This window comes from Pongo abelii, chromosome 15 (genome assembly GCF_028885655.2).
Source record: "Pongo abelii isolate AG06213 chromosome 15, NHGRI_mPonAbe1-v2.0_pri, whole genome shotgun sequence".
Lineage (NCBI taxonomy): Eukaryota > Metazoa > Chordata > Mammalia > Primates > Hominidae > Pongo > Pongo abelii.
In genome coordinates, this window is record NC_072000.2 from 73735051 (window position 1) to 73762014 (window position 26964).

General features: G+C 46.1%; 1 protein-coding gene across 1 annotated transcript in view; it reads left to right on the top strand.

Moving 5' to 3' along the window:
- Positions 1–26964, top strand: part of PLEKHD1 (pleckstrin homology and coiled-coil domain containing D1) — a 44575-nt gene that overhangs the window by 13586 nt on the left and 4025 nt on the right. The window contains exons 2-8 of the mRNA XM_002824888.4: positions 1557–1650; positions 2019–2108; positions 2313–2389; positions 3180–3271; positions 4270–4322; positions 23806–23900; positions 25767–25860. Of these exons, the coding sequence (XP_002824934.1) occupies positions 1557–1650; positions 2019–2108; positions 2313–2389; positions 3180–3271; positions 4270–4322; positions 23806–23900; positions 25767–25860 (595 nt within the window). The remainder of the gene's footprint in view (positions 1–1556; positions 1651–2018; positions 2109–2312; positions 2390–3179; positions 3272–4269; positions 4323–23805; positions 23901–25766; positions 25861–26964) is intronic.

Consider the following 26964-nt stretch of genomic DNA (forward strand, 5'->3'; position numbering starts at 1 on the left):
TTTCGTCATGCTCACCAGCAAGCTTTCTTTTTCTTTCTCTTTTCTTTTCTCTTCTCTTCTCTTCTCTTCTCTTCTCTTCTCTTCTCTTCTCTTCTCTTCTCTTCTCTTCTCTTCTTTGAGATGGAGTCTCACTCGTGTTGCCCAGGCTGGAGTGCAGTGGCGTGATCTTGGCTCACTGCAACCTCTGCATCCTGGGTTCAAGTTGATTCTCATGCCTCAGCCTCCTGAGTAGCTGGGATTACAGGTGTGTGCCACCACACCCAGCTAATTTCTGTATTTTTAGTAGAGATGGGGTTTCACCATGTTGACCAGGCTGGTCTCGATCTCCTGAACTCAAGTGATCCGCCCGCCTCAGCCTCCCAAAGTGCTGGGATTGATTACAGGTGTGAGCCACAGAAACCAGCCTCACCGGCAAGTTTTCAAGCCCCTCACAAGAGGGTCCATTCGACCAGTGGTGTGCTGGCAAATGCTTACACTAGGCTTTTGGGGGAGGGAGCTGAGGCAATTCTGTAGGATTTGACTTGCATGGTGCAAATACTCTCGTCACAGCCACTATCGAGCTACCAACACCATGTGACCAAATGCAGGGCAGGGAAGAGATTGACATTGTGGGCTCTTATAAGCCCATCGGAGCTGGCTCCAACTCTCCCTGCATGTAAACTTTAAACTCTCATATATGCACACACACACACACACACACACACACTCACACCAACTTTCAGAATCACCACCACATTCTGCTCACACCCCATCACTACAACAGCACTTATTAGCAGGGGCCCTAGAGGAAGGAGCCAGCCACTCTGGGTGTCCCTGAGTCTCCGGGCTTTGAGTGCCAATCGGACCTTCCCCTAGAGGGTGCTTGGTGGCTCATCATAGCTCCAAACATGAGTCCTGGGAGAGCCCCTGGGGCAGGTCCAAATGCTCCACATGTTGACCTCGAGGTCTGGCCTCCCCAGCAGTCAAAAAGCACCAAAGTCACAGAGCCCTCAGTTACACCTGAGTCCCAGAAGGAGACTGGGGAGCAGCGTGAGACAAAGGGAAGAAGGAGACTGGGGAGCAGCCTGAGACAAAGGGAATGCCAGTGTCACACTGGGGTGTTCGGGGCTGCAGATTGCCAGCTTTCATGTTACTTGCCAAAGACCCATCTTAGCATCTTGCATCTTCTGGCCTTCCTTCTCCTCCTAGAGGAGACCCTAAGTGGCTGGAGGTGAGAGCTCAAGGGGCTGAAGGTGTCCAAGGGGAAGAACCACAGCTGTCCTCCTGTGCCGAGCCAGGGTGGTGGTTCAGGGGGACAGAGGCAGCCAGACCTGGAAGCCAGTAGTGGGGCTCCCGCTCCAGCTGGCCACCTGCGCAGGGGCCCAGCTGCCTGTGGGGAGGTCACTGGCCAGCTGAGGCCTTTGTGAGGGTGTGGAGCTTGAGTTGGTAAGGATGTCTGAGCTGGTGTCCCTGTGGGCTCCCATGTGAGTCCAGGGCCCCCAAGGGTGCTCTTGTTGTCCCAAAAAACCTCACCCCTTCTCTCCTGGTTGCCCTTCCTTCCCCATCACCCGCTGTAGGTTTTTCATCATCAAAGAGAGCTTTCTGCTTTACTACTCTGAGAGCGAAAAAAAGAGCTTTGAAACCAATAAATACTTCAATATACATCCTAAGGTGAGGCGGCCCCTCCCAGGGCCACAGCAGGGGAGGGCCCAGTGCGGGCATCAGGGCTTGCATCTTGTGAGGGGAGGGGACTGCGCTCTTGCTCTGGCCTAGCAGAGAGTCTGGAGAGCAAATCCTCTTGGGGCAAAAGACCCCCTGCCCCTGTCCTGGGCTGGACCCTCACCCTCCTGTGCCCCAGACCCTGCCCCAGCCCTTCCTCTTCTCTCTGAACGTCAGTTCTGGCCTCTGTCCCATGGCTCCAGGGTCTAGCTTCCATCCTGGGCCACTTGGCAGGACCTGGCTTTGTCCAGGGGCCCCCAGAACCCCTGAGTGACCCCAGTTGGGTGGGGTGGGGGCTGCCTGTTCTGGTTCTTTCTCAGGGCGTCATCCCTCTGGGGGGCTGCCTGGTGGAGCCCAAGGAAGAGCCTAGCATGCCCTATGCCATGAAGATCTCCCACCAGGACTTCCATGTGAGTAAAGCTCTTCCCTCAGCCTGGGCTCCGCAGGACCAGACCAGCCTCTCAGGCCTCTTCAGAACAAACACCCCATGTCCTGGCCTGGGAGAGGGACATCAGCACCCAGGGATGTGGGGTGGGTGACAAGGCAGAGCTGGGCCTCCATCACCCTCAGCGTGGCTGCCTCTCAGGCATGCGCATGGCTCCTCTTCCTGGCAGGGGAACATCTTGCTTGCTGCTGAGTCGGAGTTTGAGCAGACCCAGTGGCTGGAGATGCTACAGGAGTCTGGGAAGGTGTAAGTGCTCACAGCCAGGAGGGCAGCTTGCAGATCCAGGACGGGGTGGGCGGGGCTGCCCCTGAACTCCCTGCCTCTCTGCTGGGATCCTGGTGGGCACAGGGCCAGGGCTGTGGGAGATGGCTAGGGTGGGTGAGAGGAGACAGGCCAGGTTTTAGAGCATCTGTGAGGGGTCCCCTGAGTGAGCTTGGAAAGTGTCTAGGTCACAGGTGGCAGGTGTGGGTACTATTTGTCTCCAACTCTTGGGAGTTGTATTTGATGCCTCTTGACACCCATCTCACCTCCCCAGGCCCATAATTAATTCTAGCAAGGACTAGAGCTGGTGCTTTGTAAATTAGGGTCAAGATCACAGAAATCTCCAGCCAACCCAGTCCATTTTTATGTAAACCACTGTCCTGACACCTGCCTAGTCAGGCTAGGTCATGCTTTTAGTTCAAAAAACAACACCGACTGTGTGCTCTGTGGCAGGCCTTGCGCTGGGTAGCGGACATTCAGTAACGTAAAAAAAGCCACCCAGGAAGCAATCTCCTCCCTGCTCTAAAAGTGCTGTTGGCCCAGCCCCCAGTGGCCCACTTTGCAGCCTGGGCCAGCCTCCAGCTACTGTAACTGATCAGTGCTGGTGACATGCCCAGAGCCATGGGTGCCAGAGTGAATGCAAGCTGAGATTCTGGAGGAGAAAGGGTGGGCGAGTACAAAACGTATGCCTTCTCTTTCCCCTCTACCCTTCCGTTTTAATGATTTTCTGTTTCTTCCCCTTCTCTCCTCTGTTCCATCTGCCCTCCCTCCCCAGGACCTGGAAGAATGCCCAGCTGGGAGAAGCCATGATCAAAAGCCTGGAGGCCCAGGGGCTGCAGTTGGCTAAGGAAAAGCAGGAGTATTTAGGTTGGCTGGAGGGGTGGTTCCCTAATGGTAGCAGCACTTGGGGACCAGGGGCTATAGCCAGGGGCTTGGTAAAGGACCCAATAGGGATGAGGGTCTCTCAGGTGGGGCTATGAGGGGACAGACCAGTTCGGCACCTGGAGGGCTTCCTGGTATAGTACGCATCCTTTTGGCCAGCATGACTGAAGGCAGGAGCGTCTGGTGGTTAAGAGCCTGGGCTCTGGATCCAGCTTCATCACTTGTCACCCATCTCAGCTATGTATATCTTTAGGCAGCTCAGCTCTCTAAGCCTCAATTTCCTCATCCTTAAAATCGAGTTAAAAATAGTCTCTAGCTTTTAGAGGATTGGGTTAAATGAGAAAATGTCTGTAAGTTCTTGAGCGAGACATGCAGTAAGGGCTCCATAAGTGGAGTTGATGTTGTTATCCTATCCTGGGTCCCCAGGGCCTGGCTTGTCCCCAGTACCCTTGCCCCAGGCCATTTTAAACCTTGCCACAGCGTTCCAGGCCTTGGGCCCCTAACTCGTTGGTAAACATGCACTGTTTGGGAGAGAAGATGAGACTGAGGGTTTGCCTTCAGCCTAGGACCCTCTCCCCTCTGTCTGATTAGACACTTGGGGCCCCAGCACTGGCTCCCCTATGCCTGCTTCAGAACCTCCTAGGTTCTGCCCTCCCTACTAGCCAGACGTTAGTGCAGGTGGAAGGTGAGTGTGGGACTAGCCTAGGTGCAGCAGGCCTGGGGGGATGCAGAGACTCCTTTGAACTTCCAACAATGAGGCCCCTCATAACCCTAGGAAGAGAAAAAGCAGGATGATGATGGGGAAGGAGGGTGGCAGCTTCCATCACCAGGAGCTGGCCCACCCTCTGGCTGGCAGGGCTGCAGGCCCCTTCCTTGGGAGATGCTGGGGGTGACAGCGACCACCTTAGGCACCAGCTCCCTCAAGACCTCAGAGCACTTTCCTGATTGTGTGTGCATGTGTGTGTGTGTGCTTGTTTTGGCAGACAAACTGATGGAAGAGACCGAAGAACTCTGCCTTCAGAGGGAGCAGAGAGAGGTAGGTGCACACCAAGGGGCCCTCAGCAGCCGTGGTGTAATGGCTCACGTTTCTAGCATTAGGGAATGATGCAGGGGAGCTCGGTGCACAGAGGACTTGCTAGAAGATCAGATGGGGCAGGGCGGGGAGGCCAAATGGGATCACATTGCTTGCTTGGGACTTGCTGTGGCTTGTTGTTAAGAAGTGTCTTTCTCCTTACCAACCCCTGGAAGTAAAGTGAAAAGGGTGGGTGATGACCTTCTAGAGAAAGAGCCATCCAAAATGTCATCAGCTGCATCAGTTGGTAATGAGCTGCTTGTCAATAATGTTCATGGGAGCTATAATGCCCTCTGTTATCCATAGAGGGCTATCTGGCACCTGAGGGTGATTGGGCTTGATGATCTCGGAAGTTCCTTCATTCTCTGAATGTCAAAAGTCCAGAACAGGCTAAGCACTGGCTTGAGGCAGCCTAGAGGGTAAAGGAGACTCTTGCCTTGTCTGAAGGTGGGGAGCCACCGAAGCCCTCTTCTTCATTTAGAATCTCAGTGCAGGCTGGGCGCAGTGGCTCATGCCTGTAATCCCAGCACTGTGGGAGGCCAAGGCGGGCGGATCACCTGAGGTCGGGAATTCAAGACCAGCCTGGCCAACATGGTGAAACCCCGTCTCTACTAAAAGTACAAAAATAAGCCGGGCATGGAAGTGCGTGCTTATAGTCCCAGCTTTTCGGGCAGCTGAGGCAGGAGAATCGCTTGAACCCGGGAGGCGGAGGTTGCAGTGAGCTGAGATTGTGCCATTGCATTTCAGCCTGGGCACAGAACGAGACTCCGTCTCAAAAAAAAAAAAAAAAAAAAAAAAAAATCTCAGTGCAGCACTGGGCCTTGCCTGTTCTGAGGAGTCATTACCACATCTGAAGGGCAGGGGGCGGTAGTGGTTAGTACCGGGGATTCTGGAGCCAGGCTGCGTGTGTTTGTATTTGACCTTCACTATTTCTAGCTTTGTGACCTCAAGCAAGTTATTTAACTTCTCCAAATCTTCTTATCTGAAAAATGCAGATGATAATAGAATCCATCTTAGGGATGTTGTGAGGATTTAGTGAGATGTTACATATAAAGTGTTTGGCACATAGTACATGCTTAACGAATATCTGTGTTTGTTAGCATTATGATCGTATTATTAATATAGGCCCATGCTGCAGGTGAACTGTCTGAGGCCTGAAGTGGCAGAGTGGCTTGACCAGAGCAGCCTGCAGAGGGAGGGCCTGATTTAGTCCACTTCTCTTTGCCTAGTCACTTGTCCTTGTCCTCTCCCAGGCAAGTCAAAGAGCAGGGGCTATCAGCCTTGGCTCAGACCCTCTGACTTAACTCTTAGGAAGTCCTCAGTTTTCCCAGCCACCCCTCACTGGGCTCTGAAACAGGCCATATCATCAAAAAGCATCATGTCCCCTTTGCACCCCAAATATTCCCAGGGCCTGGCACAGCTCCTGGCCCAAGATGAGTTCTCGATAAATGTTTGTGGAATGAATTAGTAAATGAATGGGATTGATTTTTTGCAACTTTCCTTCTTGATTTTAATCCAACAGGACTATCCACCCTCATTTTTCTTCTTCTAAAATTGTATTGGTTATTGTTGCTCATTTATCCTCCCAGCTGGACTTCAGAATCATTTTGTTGATTAAAGAGAAAATAAAAAAAGAATGGGGATTTGCATTTGGATGGCATGGATTTGAGGATTGGCATCATAATGGCAACGAGTCTTCTTCCATCACCCAGAGTTGGTCCTCTGTGTCTCCAGGCTCTCCTCTAGGTCCTATGTTAGGGTTTTGGCATTTTCTGCATACAATTGTATACATTTCAAGAGAGGCTTATGTATTGTCAGCAAATTAAAAACAGGTGCCAAGGGATGGGATGGAGTGGCAGACACAGCCACTGGCAGGGAGAGGGACAGACTTATCCATCAGAGAGGCTAAATCTGGGGCAGCAGTTGGCAGGAGGAAAATTTAGACACTCTATCTAGGTCTTTAGCCAGGAAATTAGGACAGCGGAGACCCACTGCCCACAGGCCTCCCTTAATGCCATAGCACAAGGAAGGAAGGAGGGAGGCCTGTCAGCTGTGAACTCCCTGGCTTTCTGGTATAAAATGTGAATGAGACTCAGGCCCAGCTGGTACCCATCATGAAGGCTGTTCTGGGCAGGGAGAGAACTGTGCCTCAGTTCTCATTTTTTGTCAGCTGCATGCTCTAGATCTGGAATAGAGCTCAGGTTCTAGTCTTTGCCACTGAGTCATTCGGTCAAAGTTTCTTCTTCCTTAACTTTCTCAAGCATAGGATGGTTCCGCCTGTCTCCTGCACTTTTCCCATCTGCACTCAGGTCAGAGATTGTCTGGGTGTGCCTTGAGCCGCTGAGGCAATTGATGTAATGGCCCAGTGATAAGATGAAGGTTCTCATGCTGATTGCTGTGGTCTCTTTGAGACAGCCTGGCCTAAAGAAAGACTGAAGATATGGAACCAGGAGACCTGGATTGGAGTCTTAACTCTATCACTGACTGTGTGATATTAGGCAGGTCAGTTGCCCTCTCTGAGCTTCAATTTCCCCCCATCTGGGATGTCTGATTAGAGTTATGCTGGCTGCCGCCTACTTCTAGGGTTGCTGCGAGGCTCAATGAAGTAGAACACGGGGAAGGGATTTGTGAACTGGAAAGGCCCTTGTGCACTGTGTGATGTACAGTCCCGACATCCTCCATGCAGCAGAAAAGGCCTGGGACTCTGGGGGAATGAGCAGAGCGTGCAGGGGGAACCCTCCTGACTCATCTTCCCAGAGCCAGAAGTCCATGCCCTTCCCTGGGTTCCTGGTCTTTGGCTTCCTCTGGCCTTATCCCTCTCACCGCTGGAGGAGGGCAGCCTGCCTACCTTTCCCCTTCTGACTGAGCTGTGAGAGCTCAGCCATGCATATGAGCAGGTGCAGGGGAAAAATCCGAAATGCCCAGGGTAGGGCAGGGTTTCTGGCAAGGTTCTTGCCACCTGGAGTGCTCGCAGTCAGAGTACAGACTCTTAGAGTTGGTAAAAATGTGCCACTACAACTGAAGCTCTTTGTCAACCTTTCTGGTGGACATTGTTCCTGGTTCTGTGAAGAATGACTCACTACCTCCAGAGGTGTCCTTTGCATGATTTCTCAGTTATTTGAAAGCTCTTCCTTTCATTGAGCTGAAATGTGCCTTCTAGTGACTTTTTCTCACCTTTATACTCCTGCAACTTAAGTCAGACCCAAGATTCAGCAGAACACACGATATAGTAGAGAAAGGTTTGAATTGTGGCAGGGCTTAGCAGGCAACTCAGTCTATAATGGGGCTGCTACAAACACTCAAGCCATGCTGGGCTTCAGGAACAGAAAGTTCTGGCTGCTCCAGGTTTATAAGTGGTAACTTCCACTCTTATCAGCACTCTCAGGCTACACTTGGACACTAGCTTCCTTTAAGAAACATACAGGTGAAATGAAAAGTGGAAAAGAAATGAGCAAGGAAGTGAGAATTTCTCTTTCTTTAATAAACTTTATTTTTTGGAGCAGTTTAGATTCACAGCAAAACTACGCGGCAAATACAGAGATTTTCCACATAACACTTGTTCCCTGACAGGGTTCCCCACTGTCAATATCCAGCACCACAGTGATACATTTGTTACAATGAGTCAGCATTGACACACTGTCACCCAAATTTCATAGCATACGTTAGGGTTCACTCTTGGTGTTGTACATTCTATGGATTTTGGCAAACATATAACAACATGTATCCACCACTGTAGTATCATACACAATAGTTTCACTACCCTAAAAATGCTCGTTTCACTGCCCTAAAAATCCTGGCAACTGCAGTTTTTTTTTAAGACAGAGTCTTGCCCTGTTGCCCATGCGGGAGTGCAGTGGCGCGATCACGGCTCACTGCAACCTCTGCCTCCTGGATTCAAGTGATTCTCCTGCCTCTGCCTCCCGAGTAGCTGGAACTACAGGCGTGTGCCACCATGCCTGGCTAATTTTTTGTATTTTTAGAAGAAACAGGGCTTCACCGTGTTAGCCAGGATGGTCTCAAACTCCTGACCTCGTGATCCCCCTGCCTCGGCCTCCCAAAGTGCGGGATTACAGGCATGAGCCACCGCACCCAGCCACTGCTGATCTTTTTACTGTGTCCATAGTTTTGCCTTTTCCAGAATGTCATATAATTGGAGTCATATGGTATGTAGCTTTTTTAGATTGGCTTCTTTCACTTAGTAATGTGCATTCAGGTTTCCTCCGTGTCTTTTTATGGCTTGATAGCTCATTTCTTTTTAGTGCTGAATGATATTACATTATCCGCATGTCTTACAGTTTGTTTATCCATCTCCCTACTTAAGGACATCTTGGTTGCCTCCAAGTTTTGACAATTATGAATAAAATTGCTATAAACATCCATGTGCATGTTTTTGTGTGGACATAAATTTTCAGTTTATTTGGAAAAGTAATAAGGAGTGTGATTGTTGGATTGCATGGTGAAAATATGTTCAGTTTTGTAAGAAGTTGCCAAACTGTCTTCCAAAGTAGCTGTACCATTTTGTATTTGCAGTAGCAATGAATGAGAGTTCCTGTTGCTCCACATCCTTGCCAGCATTTGGTGTTGTCAGGGATTTGAATTTTGGCTATTTTATTTTTTATTTCAATTTTTAGTTTTTGAGACAGAGTCTTGCTCTGTTACCCAGACTGGAGTGCAGTGAGTGCAGCTCACTGCAGCCTTGACTTCCTGGGTTTAAGAGATGAGTTCATGTCCTTTGTAGGGACATGGATGAAATTGGAAATCATCATTCTCAGCAAACTATCGCAAGGACAAAAAACCAAACACCGCATGTTCTCACTCATAGATGGGAATTGAACAATGAGAACACATGGACACAGGAAGGGGAACATCACACTCTGGGGACTGTTGTGGGGTGGAGGGAGAGGGGAGGATCGCATTAGGAGATATACCTAATGCTAAATGACGAGTTAATGGGTGCAGCACACCAGCATGGCACATGTATACATATGTAACTAACCTGCACATTGTGCACATGTACCCTAAAACTTAAAGTATAATAATAATAATTAAAAAAAAAAAAAAAGAGATCCTCTCGCCTCAGCCTCCTGAGTAGCTGGGAACTACAGGCGCACTCCAGCACACTTGGCTAAATTTTTTTATTATTATTTTTATACAGACGGGGTCTCCTTATGTTGAACTCCTGAGATCAAGTGATCTCCCCTCTTGGCCTCCTAAAGTGCGGGGATTACAGGCACAGCCACTGTGCCTGGCTGATTTTGGCCATTTTCATGAGTTAGCTCATTGTTATTTTAATTTGCAATTACCTAATCATATATGATGTTGGACATCCTTTTATATGTTTATTTGCCATCTTTAAAATTTTTATTTATTTTTTTAGGCCAGGCGTGGTGGCTCATGCCTGTAATCCCAGAACTTTGGGAAGCTGAGGCAGGCGGATCATGAGGTGAGGAGTTTGAGACCAGCCTGGCCAACATGGTGAAACGCTGTCTCTACTGAAAATACAAAAATTAGCCGGGCATGGTGGTGTGCGCCTGTAATCCCAGCTACTCGGGAGGCTGAGGCAGGAGAATTGCTTGAACCCGGGAGGCAGAGGTTACAGTGAGTCGAGATTGTGCCACAGCACTCCAGCCTGGGTGACAGAGCAAGACTCCATCTTAAAAAAAAAAAAAAAAATTATTTTTGAGTCAGGGTCCCACACTGTCATCCAGGCTGAGTGCAGTGGTGTGATCACAGTTAACTGCAGTCTCCCAGGCTAAAGTGATCCACCTGCCTCAGCCTCCCAAGTAGCTGGGACTACAGGCATGCACCACCATGCACGGCTAATTTTTTATTTTTTTATTGTTGCCTGCCACAATCCCTGGTGGACTGAACAAAGGGGGGCAAACGCGGGAACAAAAGACAAGAGAAAAAGAGTATATTTGGAAGAAGGGGTCGGGGGCACCTTGCGGACAAGTGCCCTGAGCTTTACACAGCCCTCCATATTTATTAGGCAAAAGAGATAGCAAAGTGGGGGTAATTATCAGGTAATTGTCAGTTGACTGTTGGTTCACAGCAGGCTTGGGAGACTGCATCCTTTGAGCAATAGGTGCTAGATTTCTCAACAGATAACTTCAAGGAGCCCAGCTCCAGGGAGTGATGGCCCTCAGCAAGCCTTTTGGTGGCAGGCGTGGTGTAAGTTTGCTCACATCCTACATTCATGATAAAAAGTTTACTGTTTGATCATACAGCCTCCAGTGGAATGCTGAGTTGGTCACGATCCCTTTGTCCTTTTCGGCTCCCAACATTTTATGGAGATGGGGTCTTGCTCTATTGCCCAGGCTGGTCTTGAATTCCTGAACACAAGTGATCCTCCCACTATGGCCTCCCAGAATGCTGGGATTACAGATGTGAGCCACTGTGCCTGGCCTGCCATCTTTATATCTTCTTTGCTAAGATGTCTGGGTCTTTTGCCCATTTTTTTTATTGTTGAGCTTTGTGAGTTCTTTGTATATTTTGCATAACAGTCCTTTATTAGATGTGTCTGGGAATGTTATTTCCTAGTTTGTGACTTGTTTTCTCATTCTCTTGATGTCATTCACAGGGCATAAAATTTTAATTTTAATGAAATCCATCTTATCAATTTTTCCTTCAAAGATCATGCCTTTTGTGTTATGTCTAAAAAAGTCAGTACTGTAGATTTTCATCACCTTGATAAAAATCTTTTTGTAGACATCACCTAGGTTGTCTCCTATGTTATCTTCTAGGAGTTTTATACTTTTGTGTTTTGCATTTAGCTCTATGATCCATTGTGATTTATTTTTTGTGAAAAGTGTTTAAGGTCTGTGTATAGATTCTTTTTTTTTCTTTTGCATGTGGCTGTCCAGTTGTTCAAGTACCATATGTTGAAAAGACTATCTTAGGCCGGGCACGGTGGCTCATGCCTGTAATCTCAGCACTTTGGAAGGTCGAGGTGGGTGGATCACCTGAGGTCAGGAGTTCGAAACCAGCCTAGCTAACATGGTGAAACCCTGCCTCTACTAAAAATACAAAAATTAGCCAGGCGTGGTGGTGCATGCCTGTAATTCCAGCTACTCAGGAGGCTGAGGCAGGAGAATCACTTGAACCCGGGAGGCAGAGGTTGCAGTGAGCCAAGATCACACCACTGCACCCCAGCATGGGATACAGAGTGAGACTCCACCTCAAAAAAAAAAAAAAGACTATCTTTTGCAATACTATTGTACTGCCTTTGCTCCATTGTCAGAGTTGAATTGACTATATTTATGTTAGTATGTTTCCGAGCTCTCTATTCTGTTCTATTTATATGTTTATTTTTTCATCAATACCACAATGTCTTGATTGCTGTAGCTTTATAGTAAGTCTTAAAGTTGGGTAGTGTCAGTCTTCCAATTTTCTCCTTCAATATCGAGTTGGCTATTATGGGTCTTTTGCCTCTCCATGTAAACTTTAGAATCAATTTGTCAGTTTCCACAAAACAACATGCTGGGATTTTAATTGAGATTGTATTGAATATATAGATCAAGTTGGGAAATGATATCTTGCAAATATTGAATCATCCTATTTATGAACATGGAATATCCCTTCATTTTAGTTCTTTGATATCTTTTATTACGTTTTGTAGTTTTCTACGTATAGATTTTGTACATTATTTTTAGATTTATACCTAAGTATTTCATTTTGGAGGGTGCTAATGTCAATGGTAATGTGTTGTTAAATTTCAAATTTCCACTGCACTCCAGCTGGGTGACAGAGCAAGACCCTATCTTCAAAAGAAAAAAAAATCTCAAGTTCCACCTTTTTATTGCCAGTATATAGGAAAATAATTGACTTTGTACATTAATCTTGTATCCTACAATCTTGCTACAATTGCTTATTAGTTCCAGGAATTTTTTTGGTCAATTCTTCCAGATTTTCTATATAGACAATCATGTCATCTGTGAACAGAGACAGTATTATTTCTTTCTTTGTAATCTGTATACCTTCTATTTCCTTTTCTTGTCTGATTGCATTAGTTAGGACTTCCAGTGCAATGTTGAGAAGCACTGGTGAGAAGGACATCCTCATCTTCTTCCTTTCTGATCTTATCAGGCAAGCTTCTAGTTTCTCACCATTTAGTATGATGTTAGCTGTAGGTTTTTGTAGATGTTCTCTGTCACATTGAGGAAGTTCCCCTCTATTACTAGTTTGTTGAGAGTTTTCATCACCAATTGGTGTTGGATTTTGTCAAATGCTTTTACCATGTGATTTTTTTTCTCTTCTTTAGCCTGTTGATGTGAAGGATTATATTAATTGATTTTCAAATATTGAACCAGCCTTGCATACTTGAGAATAAATTCCACTTAGTTGTGATGTATTATTCGTTTGGATTTGGTTTTCTTTGTTTTGTTTGTTTGTTTGTTTTGAAACAGAGTTTCAGTCTTGTTGTCCAGGCTAGAGTTGCAGTAGTGCGATCTTGGCTCACTGTTACCTCTGCCTCCTGGGTTCAAGCGATTCTCCTGCCTCAGCCTCCCAAGTAGCTGGGATTACAGGTATGTGCCACCATGCCCTGCTAATTTTGTATTTTTAGTAGAGATGGAGTTTCATCATGTTGGTCAGGCTGGTTTCAAACTCCTGATCTCAGATAATCCACCAGCCTCGGCCTCCCAAAGTGCTGGGATTACAGGCATGAGCCACCTCACCCAGGCCATTGTTGGATTTGATTTGTTAATATTTTGTTGAAAATTTTTGCATCTGTGTTCATGAAAGATATTGGTCTGTATTTTTATTTTTCTCCTTTTCTTTTTTTTTTATTTTTTTGAGACAGAGTCTTGCTCTATCACCCAGGCTGGAGTGCAGTGGCACTATCTCAGCTCACTGCAACCTCCTCCTCCCAGGTTCAAGGGATCCTCATGCCTTAGTCTCCCAAGTAGCTGGGATTAAAGGTGTGCACCATCATACCTGGCTAATTTTTGTATTTTTTATTAGAGACATGGTTTTGCCATGTTGGTCAGGCTGGTCTCAAACTCCTGGCCTCAAGTGATCTGCCTGCCTTGGCCTCCCAAAGTGCTGGGATTACAGGTATGACCCACTGTGCCTGGCCAGTCTGTAGTTTTCTTATAATGTCTCTATTAGGTTTTGGGAAGGTAATTCTAGCCTCATCGAATGGATTAGGAAATATTCCCTTGGCTTCTATCTTGAGAAAAAAAGATTGTAGATAATTGGTATGGTTTCTTAAATGTTTGGTATAATTCATCAGTGAGCCCCTCTGGGCCTGGTGCTTTCTGTTTTGGAAGGGTATTAATTATTGATTCAATTTATTGAATAGATATAGGCTTATTCAAATTGTCTGTTTCTTCTTGTGTAAGTTTTGACAGATTGTATCTTTCAAGGAGTTGGTCCATTTCATCTGAGTTATCAAATTTATTGGCATAGAGTTATTCATCATAGTTCTTTATTATCCTTTTAATGTCTGTGGTATCTGTAGTTATGTTCCCTCTTTCGTTTCTGATATTAATAATTTGTGTCTCCTTTCTTTTTACTTAGCCTGGATAGAGTCTTATGAATTTTATTTATCTTTTCAAAGAACTGGCTTTTGATTTTATTGATTTTCTCTGTTGATTTCCTGTTTTCAGTTTCATTGATTCCTGCTCTATGTTTTATTTCTTTTTTTCTGCTTACCTTTGATTTAATTTTCTCTTTTTTTTTCTAGTTTCCTAATGTGGAAGCTTAGATTATTGATTTTAGATATTTCTTCTTTTCTAATATATTAATTTGATGCTATGCATTTCTCTCAAAGCACTGTTTTTGTTACATTCCACAAATTTTGATGAGTAGTATTTTCATTTAGTTCAAAGTATCTTTAGATTTCTCTTGATATTTCTTCTTTGACACGTGTTATTTAGAAATGTGTTTTTTAATCTTCAAGTATTTTGTGGATTTTCCAGTTAACTTTCTGTTGTTGATTTCTAGCACAATTCCACTTTGGTTTAGGAGCAGACATTACATGATTTCTATTCTTTTATATTTGTGGTATGGGCACAGTGGTGCATGCCTGTAATCCCAGCACTTTGGGAAGCCAAGGCAGGAGGATTGCTTCAGGCCAGGAGTTTCTGGCAAGCCTGGGCAACACAGCAAGACCCAATCTCTACCAAAAAAAAAAAAAGAGAGAGAGAGAAAGAAAAAAGAAAAAAATTCACCAGGTATAGTGGCATATGCCTATAGTCTTCGCCACTCAGGAGGTTGAGGCAGGAGGATTACTTGAACCCAGGAGTTACAATGAGCTATGATTGTACCACTGCACTTCAGCCTGGGTGACAGCAAGACCCTGGGCATGGTGGTGCATGCCTGTAATCCTAGCTACTCAGGAGGCTGAGGCAGGAGAACCACTTGAACCCAGGAGGAGGAGGTTGCAGTGAGCCAAGATGGCACCACTGTACTCCAGCCTGGGTGGCAGAGGAAGACTCCATCTCAAAAATAAAATAAAATAAATAAAAATAAAAATAAAAGAGTTGAATTGAGTAAATGAAAGATTCGCGAATCAGGCAGCCCTCAGAATCACAGCAGATTGACAGAGACTCCAGAGGTGCCTGTGATCAGAACAAATTTGTAGACAAAAAAGGTAAAGTGACATACAGGAATTGGAAGTGAGGTACAGAAGCAGCAAGATTGGTTACAGCTTGGTGTTTGCCTTATTTGAACGCAGTTTGGACATTCAGCAGTCTATGAGTGGCTGAGGTGTGGCAGCTGGGATTGGCTAACGCTCAGCTATTGTTACAGGTGCATACTATTAAGTTAGGTTTTCAATTTTGTCTATTAAGCTAGGTTACAGTTCATCTATAAGGACTCAAATATAAAAGTATGGAGTCCTTCTCAGGCCATATTTATTTTGCTTTAACACACTTATTCACTCTCCGATGCTCTTCCTTTCCTTATGTAGATATGAGTTTCTGACCTATATCATTTTCCTTCTTCCTGAGGACTTCTTTTAACATTTCTTGCAAGGCAGGTCTACTGGCAACAAATTCCCTCTATTTTTGTTTGTCTGAGAAAGTATTTCTCCTTCACTTTTGAAGGACGATTTTACAGGGTACAGAATTCTAAGTTGGTGTTTTATTCTCTCAATACTTTAAATATTTCACTCCATTCTTTTCTTGCTTTCATGGTTTCTGAGAAGCCAGATGTAATTCTTATCTTCTTTCTTCAATAGGTAATTTTTTCTTCTTCTGGCTTCTTAAGATATTTTTCCTCATCTTTGATTTTTTGAAGTTTAAATATGAAATTTCTAGGTATGGTTTGTTTAGGGCATTTATTCACTTGGTGTTCTCTTAGCTTCCTGGATCTGTGGTTTGATGTCTGCATTAATATGGGAAAACTCTCAGTCGTTGCTTCAAATATTGCTTCTAGTCCTTCTTCTGATTATTCTCATTATACATTTTGCACCTTTTGCAGTTGTCGTACAGTTCTTGGTTATTCTGTTCTGGGTTTTCTTTTTTTTTTTTCATCCTTTTTTCTCTTTGCTTTTCAGTTTTGGAAATTTCTATTGTCATAGCCTCAAGCTCAGAGATTTTTTTCCTTGGCCATGTCCAGTCTCACAATGATCCCATCATAGGCATTCTTCATTCTTTTACAGTGTTTGTGATCTCTTGCAATTTCTTTTTTATTCCTAGAATTTTCATCTCTCTACTTATATTATCCATCTGTTCTTGCATGTTGTCTACTTTTGTCATTAAAGCTCTTAACATATTAATCATAGTTTGTGTTTAAATTCCTGGTCTGATCATTTCAGCGTTCCTGCCATATCTGATCTTGTTCTGGTGCTTGCTCTATCTCTTCAAATTGTGTTTTTCTGCCTTCTAGTATGCCTCGTGATTTTTTTGTTGAATGCCGTTTATTTTTTCCCTGGCCATGATGTATTGGATAAAAGGAGTTGTGGTGAATAGACCTTTAGTGATGTGGTGGTCTTAGCCTTTTGGTGAGTTGTGCCCTTGGACTGTGAACTTCATAAGTGCTTCTCAGTGCTTTCCCCCACCTTAGGTAGAACAGCATGGGTACAGTGGGCTGGAATTTGGTATTTCCCTTCCCGCAAGTAGGTTACACTCTGATAAAACAGGTTAGGCTCTGGTATAATAGTTTATGGCAGGCTTTGTAAAGAAGAACAGAATGGGCTCAGGCACAGTGTAATCCCAGCACTTTGAAAGGCCAAGGCGGGTGGATCACCTGAGGTCAGGAGTTCAAGACCAGCCTGGGCGACATGGCAAAATCCCATCTCTACTAAAAATACAAAAATTAGCTTGGTGTGGTGGTGCATGCCTGTAGTCCCAGCTACATGGAAGACTGAGGCAGAAGAATCGCTTGAACCCGGGAGGCAGAGGTTGCAGTGAGCCAAGATCACACCACTGCACTCCAGCCTGGGTGACAGAGCGAGACTCTGTCTCAACAAACAAACAAACAAACAAAAAACAGAATGCTGTGTTGCATTTCCAAATGGCTGCTTTCCCCTTATATTCACTGAGAACCCGGGAGAGCTCCTGGAGTTATAACTCACAGAAGTGAGGAGGCCTCCCTAAGATTGGCACCCCCTGGAGTTTTAACTCTTCAAACTGAACCTCCAGCAATTTGTCAATTGCAGTTCAGGTTTTCCTACCCCAGTACTGGTTCCCATGGAGGTTTCTGCTGGTAGTTTCTGCCTCATTAGTGTGACTCTCTGTATCTGTGTCTTAGGCCGTTCTTGCATTGCTATAAAGAAATACCTGAGACTGAGTAATTTATAAAGAAAGGTTTGATTGGCTCGTGGTTCTGCAGGCTTTACAGGAAGCATGGTGCTGGCATCTGCACAGCTTCTAGGGAGGCCTCAGGAAGCTTACAATCATGGCAGATGGTGAAGGGGGAGGAGACATGTCACATGACCAGAGCAGAGCAAGAGAGAGAGCGTGGGAGGGGGGAAGTGCCACACACTTTAAACAACCAGCTCTCATGCGTACTCAGAGCAAGAGCTCACTTATCACCAAGGGGATGACCCAAGCTATTTATGAAGGATCTGCACCCGTAATCCAAATACCTCCCACCAAGCCCCACCTCCAAGATTAGGGATTACATTTCAACATGAGATTTGGGCAGGAACAAATATCCAAGCTATATTAATCTGCCTGTCTTTTCAATTTTGGGAATAGAGCTTTGCTTTATGACCTCACTTCTCTAATGATGTAAGAAGATTTGCTGATTTTTCAGTTTGTTTGGTTTTTAACTTTATTTTATTTGGAGACAGGGTCTCACTATGTTGCCCAGGATGGTCTCAAACTCCTGGGCTCAAGTGATCCACCTTGTGGATTACAGGAGTGAGCCACTGTGTCCGGCCTTGTTCAGCTTTTTACTTATTAGAATAAAGCGACAACTTCTAAATTCCTTACATGCTGAACTGGAAACTGAAGTTCTTCAGTTCTCTTTCTTTTTCCTCCTTAATATGTAACTTTTCCTCTAATTGTAGAAATCATGCTCTTTGTAGAAAACTTGTAAAACATGAATAAGAAAATAAAATTTATCCGTAATCCCATAATTGACAGACAACTGTCATCAAACTTTTTGGTGCTTTTCATTTTAGCCTTTTTTTCTCTATATACTATTCTTACATATGGTATATTTTAAATATAATTATGAGCATATTGGATATTCAGTTTTATGGACTGCCTTTTCATTATACTTTTCATTATACCTTCATTAACATTATACATTTTTCATGTCCTTCAACATTCTTTGAAAACATCAATTTTAATGGCAATGTACTGATTCATTGTATGTGATGTTTTATTTAAATAATCTTCTATTTTTGATCCTTCTTCCTGACCAAGAAGAAGCAATGAAAGTTTTGAGCAGGGAGTAAGGAAAAAGGGTGGGTATCATGATTTGATTTCCATTTTTAGTGGAGAGGGGTGTCTCCCTCTATCACACAGGCTGGAGTGCAATGACACGATCTCATCTCACTGCAGCCTCGACCTCCTGGGCTCAAGTGATCCTCTCGCCTCAGCCTTCCAAGTAGCTGAGACCACAGGTGCACACTACCATGCCCAGCTATTTTTTTTGTTTTTTTTGTAGAGATGGGGTTTCACCATATTACCCGGGCTGGCCTCGAACTCCTGAGCTCAGGCGATCCGCCTGCCTTGGCCTCCCAAAGTGCTGGGATTACAGTGATTTCTATTTTAAATAGTGATGTTGGCTGCAATATGGAGAAAAGGATGAAGGGGGGCCAGAAAGAGTGCAAAGAGCCCAGGTGGGAGGCCACTGCATTAGTCCAGGCAAGACCTAATAGAAGTGTGAACCAGAGCAGGGCAGTGAGATGAAGAGAAGTTGCCTGGCAGGTTCTAGAGTGGGGGTTGGGGGTGGGGGGCAATACGAACTGGACTTGAGGATGGAGTGGGAAAGAGTAGAGCGGGGAAGGATGAGGTGAAGCATGAATCCCAAGTTTCTCACCTGCATAAGAAGTGGAAGGTGGTGCATTCCCTGAGACAGGGTGCACTGGAAGATCACAAGCTCTGGTGGGGAAGATCATGAATTTGTTCTTGGACATGTGTTTATGACATCTTTGGATATCTGGCTGGAGATGTGAAGCCCACAGTTGGATATAAGAGGATGGAGCTCAACCAAGAGTAGGGACTACAGGTATCAACATAGGAGTCGTTTGCACATAAATGGCATATGAAGCAGGGAGGGGTGGGGTAGTGGGAGTGGTCTAGATTGCCTTGGATCTAGCACAGACAGAGAGAGGGCAGGGGCAGCACTCTCTGAACTGAGGTGGTACTCCGTGGTAGGGCTGTTGGGAGGATTGCATACAAACTGCTTGCAACATAGGAAGTGCTTAATAAATGATAGCCACCGTCAGCCCATCCAGCTTCCCTCCTGTCATGTTCACTCTCACTCTGGGCCCAACCATGTGGGCCAATCTCGGTTCTTTCAGGGCAGCAGATTTCCACAGGGCCTTTGTACCTACCTTTCCTTCTGCCTGGAATGCTCCTTCTTTTTCCTTCTATTGATTCATCTTCATCTGTCAGCTAAAGAATCACCAGATCTCCCCCAACCTCACACCACATACCTGCCTCACGCCCATCAGGGTAGCTCTACATAGAACCATGTCCCTGTCCTGCATATCATGTATCTTGGTTTGTAATGCTGCTCTAATGTGTCTGATTATTTTGCTAATATTTGATGTTTGCATCTGATCTACAATCCTGGTCAGATTTTATTTATTTATTTATTTATTTGAGACAGGGCATCACTTTGTCGCCCAGGCTGGAGTGCAGTGATGTGATCTCAGCTCACTGCAACCTCTGTCCCCCGGACTCAAGGGATCCTCCTGCCTCAGCCCCTCAAGTAGCTGGAACTACTACGGGCTTGTACCACCATACCTGGCTAATTTTTTGTATTTTTATTTTTAGTAGAGATGGGGTTTGCCATGTTGGCCAGGCTGCTCTTGAACTCCTGAGCTCAAGCAATCCTCCCACCTCGGCCTCCCATAGTGCTAGGATTACAGGCATGAGCCACCTCTCCCGGCCCTGATTTTATTAATAGTTGCACTAGACGGTGAGCTCCCTGAGAGTAAGGATACATCTGTTTTTGCTTATCTTCATGTCCTCAGTGCATAGCTTGGCAGATGCTTGAACCGTGTTAGACAATAAATATGTGTGGCATGAATGAATAGAATTATAAGAAAAAATCTCACTGAGGTTTTTACTGGAATTGCATTGAGCTCATAAATTAATTGGAAAGAATCTTTACTGTATTAAGTCTTCCTAACCAGGAGTCTATGTCACTGCATTCTTTTCAAGAATACAATTAGTTTTACTGAGGATGAGAAATCATGCCCTGTGGAGTGTGGTGAACAGGAATTATTTGGCTTGGAGGAGAGGAGACTTGAGGACAGAATTGCTCTTTTAAATACTTGAAGAGAAAAGAGGTTAGTGTTGTTTTACGGCCTCAAGGGGGATAAGCCGGACCCATTGAAGGATTATGAGGAAGGCAGCTTTAGGCTTAAGTGGAGCTGGTGGTGGAAATGGGGTGCCTCTTCCCCTAGGTGTGCTTGAGCAGCCCAGAGTGGCTGGGCTTTGGTTGCTGTCCTTGGCTTTGCCTGTGTTTTGTTTTGCTAAGAGCTGTTCCCTAGCTCTTATTTTGGTGACAGGGACATGCAGGCTTCCTAACTGAGGAGAGGGGCTTCAGGAGAGAGTATAGCTGAGACAGAGAGAAAGGCCCAGGAAGCCAGGCAGCTGCTGAAGGGAGAAAAAATTTGGGCAAGAGACAGAGATGGCTTATGAGATTTTGGAGGGGAATTTTGCTCCATAAATGAAACAGAACGCTCTCATTGAAGCCCCACAAAACTTTCAGCAAAAATCTTCATTATTCATAAATGCTTTTGTATTTGTAGCTGTCAGGGAGTGGCAGTGCTGAGCATAGCAGAGGGTTGAGCCTGTAAGGAAAAGGCTTTTATCAGGGTTGTTCAGGGGTGAAATGGGCTGTCATGAGAGCCAGTCAAGCAAAGCTTGGACCACCTCTTGGCAGGAAAACCAAGCAGGAGATTGAAGCATCTGATGGAGACTTTAATTGCCTTTAAAGTTCCTTTGACCCTGGAGGGTTCTGATTCGTGGGTGCCTGTTTCTCTGGCCCTTTCACAGAGCAATAAATGCTGCCCGGACACATGTAGTACGGACTCAGGTAGAAAAGCACCTTATTGCATATATCTGGGACTACTGGGAAAAGAAGGGGATTCCAGTCATTCCAAGCCAAATGATTGTCTTGCCGTATTATTTTCAGGTGGATCAGATTCACTTTCTGCTTCTCAGAGGCATAGCTGGGATCTGCTGGCGTCACAAGGCATTTAAATGCCAGGGAGGGAAGGAATGGGTTTTAATCATTGACCCTCCCCCCATTTTCAACTACAAAAAGATATCCCAGCGTAATATTAAGTAACGGGAAATATTTGTAAGTTGGAGTGTTAGAGAAAGGCACTTTCCAGGGATGGGGTGGAACCTCCAGGTGGGTCCAGGGTGATCATTTCTGAAGCAGCAGAGGCCTCAGACCCGTAAGAGCTGGGCACCTGGCCGTGCACGGTGGCTCACACCTATAATCCCAGCACTTTGGGAGGCCAAGGTGGGTGGATCACCTAAGATCAGGAGTTCAAGGCCAGCCTGGCCAACATGGTGGAACCCCAACTCTACTAAAAATGCAAAAATTAGCCAGGTGTGGTGGTGTGTGCCCGTAATCCCAGCTACTCGGGAGACTGAGACAGGATAATTGCTTGAACCAGGGAGGCGGAAGTTGCAGTGAACCGAGATCATGCCACTGCACTCCAGCCTGGGTGACAGAGTTAGACTCTGTCTCAAAAAAAAAAAAAAAAAAAAAAAAAGAACTGGGCACATTTGTTATTTTTCTGGTGTAAGCCCAGGGGTGCTTACAGCTCGTAATTTCCCCAAGCCTCTAAACGGCTCTGCCCCAGCAGGCAGAGCCCACTGAGGAGAGGGAATATGTGAGGTTTGTCAAATCTGAGGCTATAAAGGGGTTTATCATCATAAGCAATATCCAATATCATGTGTTAGCTACTGAGAATGAATAAAATAGGGAGTTTCAAACTTTTCTGAAGCTCCCAACTCTTATTTCATCAAAGAGGGGTTGGGGTCCATAAGAAGAAAATTTTATTGGGAGGCCAAGGCAGGCAGATCACCTGAGGTCAGGAGTTCTAGACCAGCCTGGCCAACATGGTGAAACCTCATCTCTACTAAAAATACAAAAATTAGCCGGGTGTGGTTGTGAGTGCCTGTAATCCCAGCTACTCAGGAGGCTGGGGCAGGAGAATTGCTTGAATCTGGGAGGCAGAGGTTGCAGTGAGCCGAGATTGTGCTATTGCACTCCAGCCTGGGCAATAGTGAGACTCCGTCTCAAAAGAAAAAAAGAATAAAATTTTAATTATATTTATATTATGTCTATATATGGTATCTCGTATATAGACACTGGTTGCCATGGCAGGCGGAAGGGAATGTAGCACATCTCACATCGCCTCTTGAAGGCAACTGCCTGGAAGTAACACACTTCTGCTCTCATTCCATTGGCTTTAGCTAGTCCCACGGACCCACTCACCTTTACCAGGTGCACTGTGGCCATGCGGTGTGCCCAGGAGGAGCATCAGAATGCCAGTGAGAGCTGGGCTTGGTGGCTCGAGCCTGTGGTCCCAGCTACTCAGGAGGCTGAGGCAGGAGGATGGTTTCAGCTTGGGAGTTCAAGGCTGCAGTGAGCTATGATCGTGCCACTGCACGAGTGCCACTCTGCCTGAGTGACAGAGACTCCATCTCTAAACATAATAATATTAATAATAATACCAGAGAGCAGCAAGCAGTCTTGGTGGTGACAACATTTGGCAAAAACTGAGGTCAGTTTGTAACCAGTGATCCATGCCCAAAGTGCCAATAATGATTAGAAGGGAAAGATATAGCAACTCTTTGGGTAAGTAGTTTAGAGATGGAGGTCGTAGGGTTTGAACGCAGGCTCTTTCCTCTGCCTCATATTTTATTCCTTCTTTGCATCTCCTCAAAGTCCCTGGCAACTTCTCCATATAGACAGCCTCCCTCCCCAGTGGGGTTTCCATTTAACTTGGGAACAAAGCCCCCAGGTGAAAATGAGAGTGGAACTTGGAGGTGGAAGATGAGAAAGGAAGTGAATGTGGAAATAATATCCTCCCACAGTGTAAAATGTGGAGGAACAAAGCAGTTGTCACAAAAATGCTTTAAGCCAAATTATGTGAAATATGCCCCCCAATGCCACCTGCCACTGAACCCCAGGAAAATAGGACTCCTGGAGGACACATACTTGCTGGGAAAATACTTGGGCTTCCTGGGATTCCTGAAGGGGCAAGTCTGATCCCCTGGGGCCTGTCCTGCACTTTCTAGTTCTCCTCCACTTTGGGGCCGGAGCAGAGGGAAGCTGAAGCCACCTGGAGTCATTGTTTCCCAGATACCTCGAGAAAAAGAGTCCTTATTCTCTGACTTTTGGGTTGGGGATCGCTTTTCCTTGCCACTTCTAACAGACATCACTCCAGGGATCTCGAATGGAAATACACACTCACCACTCTTTCCTCCGGGTGTGAGGGACAGCCAGCCTGCCTGATGGTGGCAGTGACTGGAGCTGCCCTGCAGAGTAGACATTTAGAATTATAGTTTCCTCCAGCCACAAGGAGTAATGTTGGGACTGTTCCTAAACCCAGTCTTCAGCATGCAAAATGTGTTTTCAGTGGGCTCAGTTCATCATGGATTTTGGGTTTGTCAGGACTACATGTCAATGAGTGGGGCCAGCGGGCCTTAGAACTTAATTCCCGGTCTGGTGCAGCACATGACCCAGGCTGTGCTAAATCCCAGAGGGTCCCTTGGGATAGAGTGGGGGATCCTGATCTCAGGGGTCCTTTGCTGCCTGTGACTCTTCTGTTCCTTTCTGGTCTCTTCAGGAGCTTGAGCGCCTTAACCAGGTGCTGGAGGCCGAGAAGCAGCAGTTCGAGGAGGTGGTGCAGGAGCTGAGAATGGAGCAGGAGCAGATCAAGAGGTGGTGGTGGTGCCTGGGAATTGGGGGTGCCACTGTTAGGGCATGCAGAGCCCACCTTCCCCGTCAGATCTGAGGAGGCCTCCACCTCGGAGATGCTATCTTCCCAAGGCTCCAGGCTTGGGTCTATCCCAGTTTGAGTCTGTCCTCCAAGGCTCCAGGTTTGAGTGTTCCCAGAAGAATCTGTAGACTCCCCTGCCCCAGATAAATGGGGTCATTTCTACCCACTAGAGCATAAGGCATTGGAGCATCCCTGCAAGCCACAAACTCCCCTGCCTTCATAAAAGCCTCTCTCACCCAGGGCCAGACAGGACATGCTGGCCTAGAGGTGCTTGCTGTTGGCCAAGACCCTCAACATTCACTGTCTTTCCTGCATAGTCCTTTTTGGGAATGTGTCATTTGAGATCTTTAGTACCATGTATTGTTTGTAAACCTAGTTGTACATTATAATCATCTACTGAATTATAATCTTTCGAAGGTAGAGCCTAGAAATCTCTCTATATATATATACACGTATATATATCTACGTGTATATATGTATATATAAAAATGTTTGTTTGTTTGTTTGTTTTTGAGACAGAGTCTCACTCTGTCACCCAGGCTGGAGTGCAGTGGCATGATCTCGGCTCACTGCAGCCCCGCCTCCTGGGTTCAAGTGATTCTTGTGCCTCAGCCTCCTGAGTAGCTGGGATTACAGACATGTGCCACCATGCTTGGCTAATTTTTGTAATTTTAGTAGAGACAGGGTTTTGCCATGCTGGCCAGACTGGTCGCCAACACCTGACCTCAACGATCCTCCCACCTTGGCCTCCCAAAGTGTTGGGATTACAGGCATGAGCCACCGCGCCGGGGCTAGAAATCTATATATTTTTTTAAAACACCCCAGGTGATTCTGAGGCAGCCTCCAGGAATGTGGAGACTACTGCTGTGGGTGGGGGTGGTCATCATCATCATCCTCATCCTCATCATTATCATCACCACACATGATCAGTGATAGCCCAGAAACTGTTTTCTTACAACAACCTTATCCAAGAGTGTCAATTAACTATGTATTTTGAGGAGGGAAAAACCCAGAGGATCTTACTAAGTAAATAGCCAAGCACCTACTCAGCTTCCAGAATGTTGCCAGGTACTAAAAGGAATAGAAGACAAGTCCACTCCCTTGAAGAGTGGACGTATGATCTGGTTGGGGAAACCAGACTCATACCCAGGAAACATTAGTGTAATAATATGTAATCAGGTGCTAGAAGGCATGGTGCAGATCTCCTGTGAGATTGGAATCTCACAGATTATGAGATTTGAGACAGATGCATGATGCTTGTGGGCTTGAATACAGGGCTGAGTGAGATGGGCCTTGAAAGGTGAGTAGCATTTGGAAAATTGGGCAGGAGAAGGGAAAGACTTTCCAAGTAGGATGAGGGGACACTAGTGTAAAAGCCTAAGGTGACTGAAGCTTGTGAAGAAGGCAGCAAGGAGCTTGTTACTAACCCAGAGAGGGGCCTTAGCCATGTTCTATGTCAGAATGACCATGGGTTCTAGCAGGTGCTGTCCAGAGAAGACAGGATGAGGCTGGGGCCCCTTTGTTTCTCCAGTGTTTCCCTCTGCCTGTGGGGTGGCCCTAGGTTTATTCCAGGTGACAGATGCATGTGTACCTGGAGCAAGTGACTCCAACACCATGTGGCCAGGACTTCCTTTCAGCTCCAGGCCCCTACTGCTGCTGTCAGGGCCCATCTGTGCAGAGGGGCTGGCCATTCAAGAGCCCTCCTGAGCCCCATCAGGAAGTGAAGCAAAAGCATTTCTATGTGCAGAGGTGATTGGTGAGGGGTGGGGAGAGTAGGCACTGCCATACCCAGCCCTCTGTCCCCACAGGGAGCTGGAACTGACTGCAAGATGCCTTAAGGGTGTAGAACAAGAGAAAAAGGAACTGAGGCACCTCACGGAGTCCTTGCAGCAGACACTGGAGGTGAGGGGCTGCTGGTGGGTTAGTTGACCAGGTGGCAGGCTGGTTGGTTGGACCACATGACACTGTTTTTTCCAGCAGTGTTTCCCCAGGGGGTGATCTGTAAGAGAAATGGGCATGGAGGGGTGCTGAACTAAAGGGTTTCTTCTCTATGGATCATTGAAAACTCTGGCCGAGGCATGAGGCCCAAAGCAAGAAGTGTCTGTTCTCAGACCCAACAGGACAAATTCAGGCTTGTCCTTGCTATTACCATGGCCTCAGGAAATCCATCTCCAGTGCTTATATTTTTATACCAGATAGGATTGGTTAAGGTGGGCAGTGGAGCTACCCACCGCTTCCTTCTTGTGTCTTGTTTGCTTAGCTGCTCCCGAGTGACATTGAACATAAAGGGAAATCAACTGCCACGTCACCATCATCTGATACCACAGAAACTGAGATGGGTTGGGGAGGTGACAAGCCTCAAGGACAAAGTACAAACTCCTTAGCATGGCAAGCAAGTGAAAACTCTGGTCCTGGTCTCCCCCTCCCTCTCGCCTCACTCTTCCCTTCGCTGCTCCTCCATGCCCTGCACAAAGACTCCCAACCCCTGCTCCAAACCACAGAGCTCAGGTACCCCAAGGAAGCAAGCTCTTTCATGCTCCATACCTTTGCCCACACTGTTCCTTCTACACAGTGTATCATTTCCACCTTTTCTCTGCTTGGAGAACTTCTATTCACCCTTCTAAGTCTCAGCTCAAGTATCTCCTCAGTCAAGCTTCTCTGTTTTTCAAGGCAGGTATCTACTCTGAGCTCTTGGCTCCCATGGCATTTTGTACATATTTTATGGGACTTAACATGCTAGGTGTGTTTTCCAAACTGTGAATTTCAGTAGACTGTGTCTTCATGGTCTCTCCAAGCCCGTCCCCTGAAGTGGGCCTGGCACATATGGTGTATGGCCCATACCTGTGCTGTATCCATGAATTATCACCAAGGCTGCAAAGGTTTCTTGTCTCCCTTGACTGACTGGAGCCTTGGAGCTTGTGGGGCCTTTATTCATTTATCTTTCCCTGTTTCACATCATGGGAGGTGGTTCCCATGGATATTTTCAAGTCTGCTTCTGTGTAATGC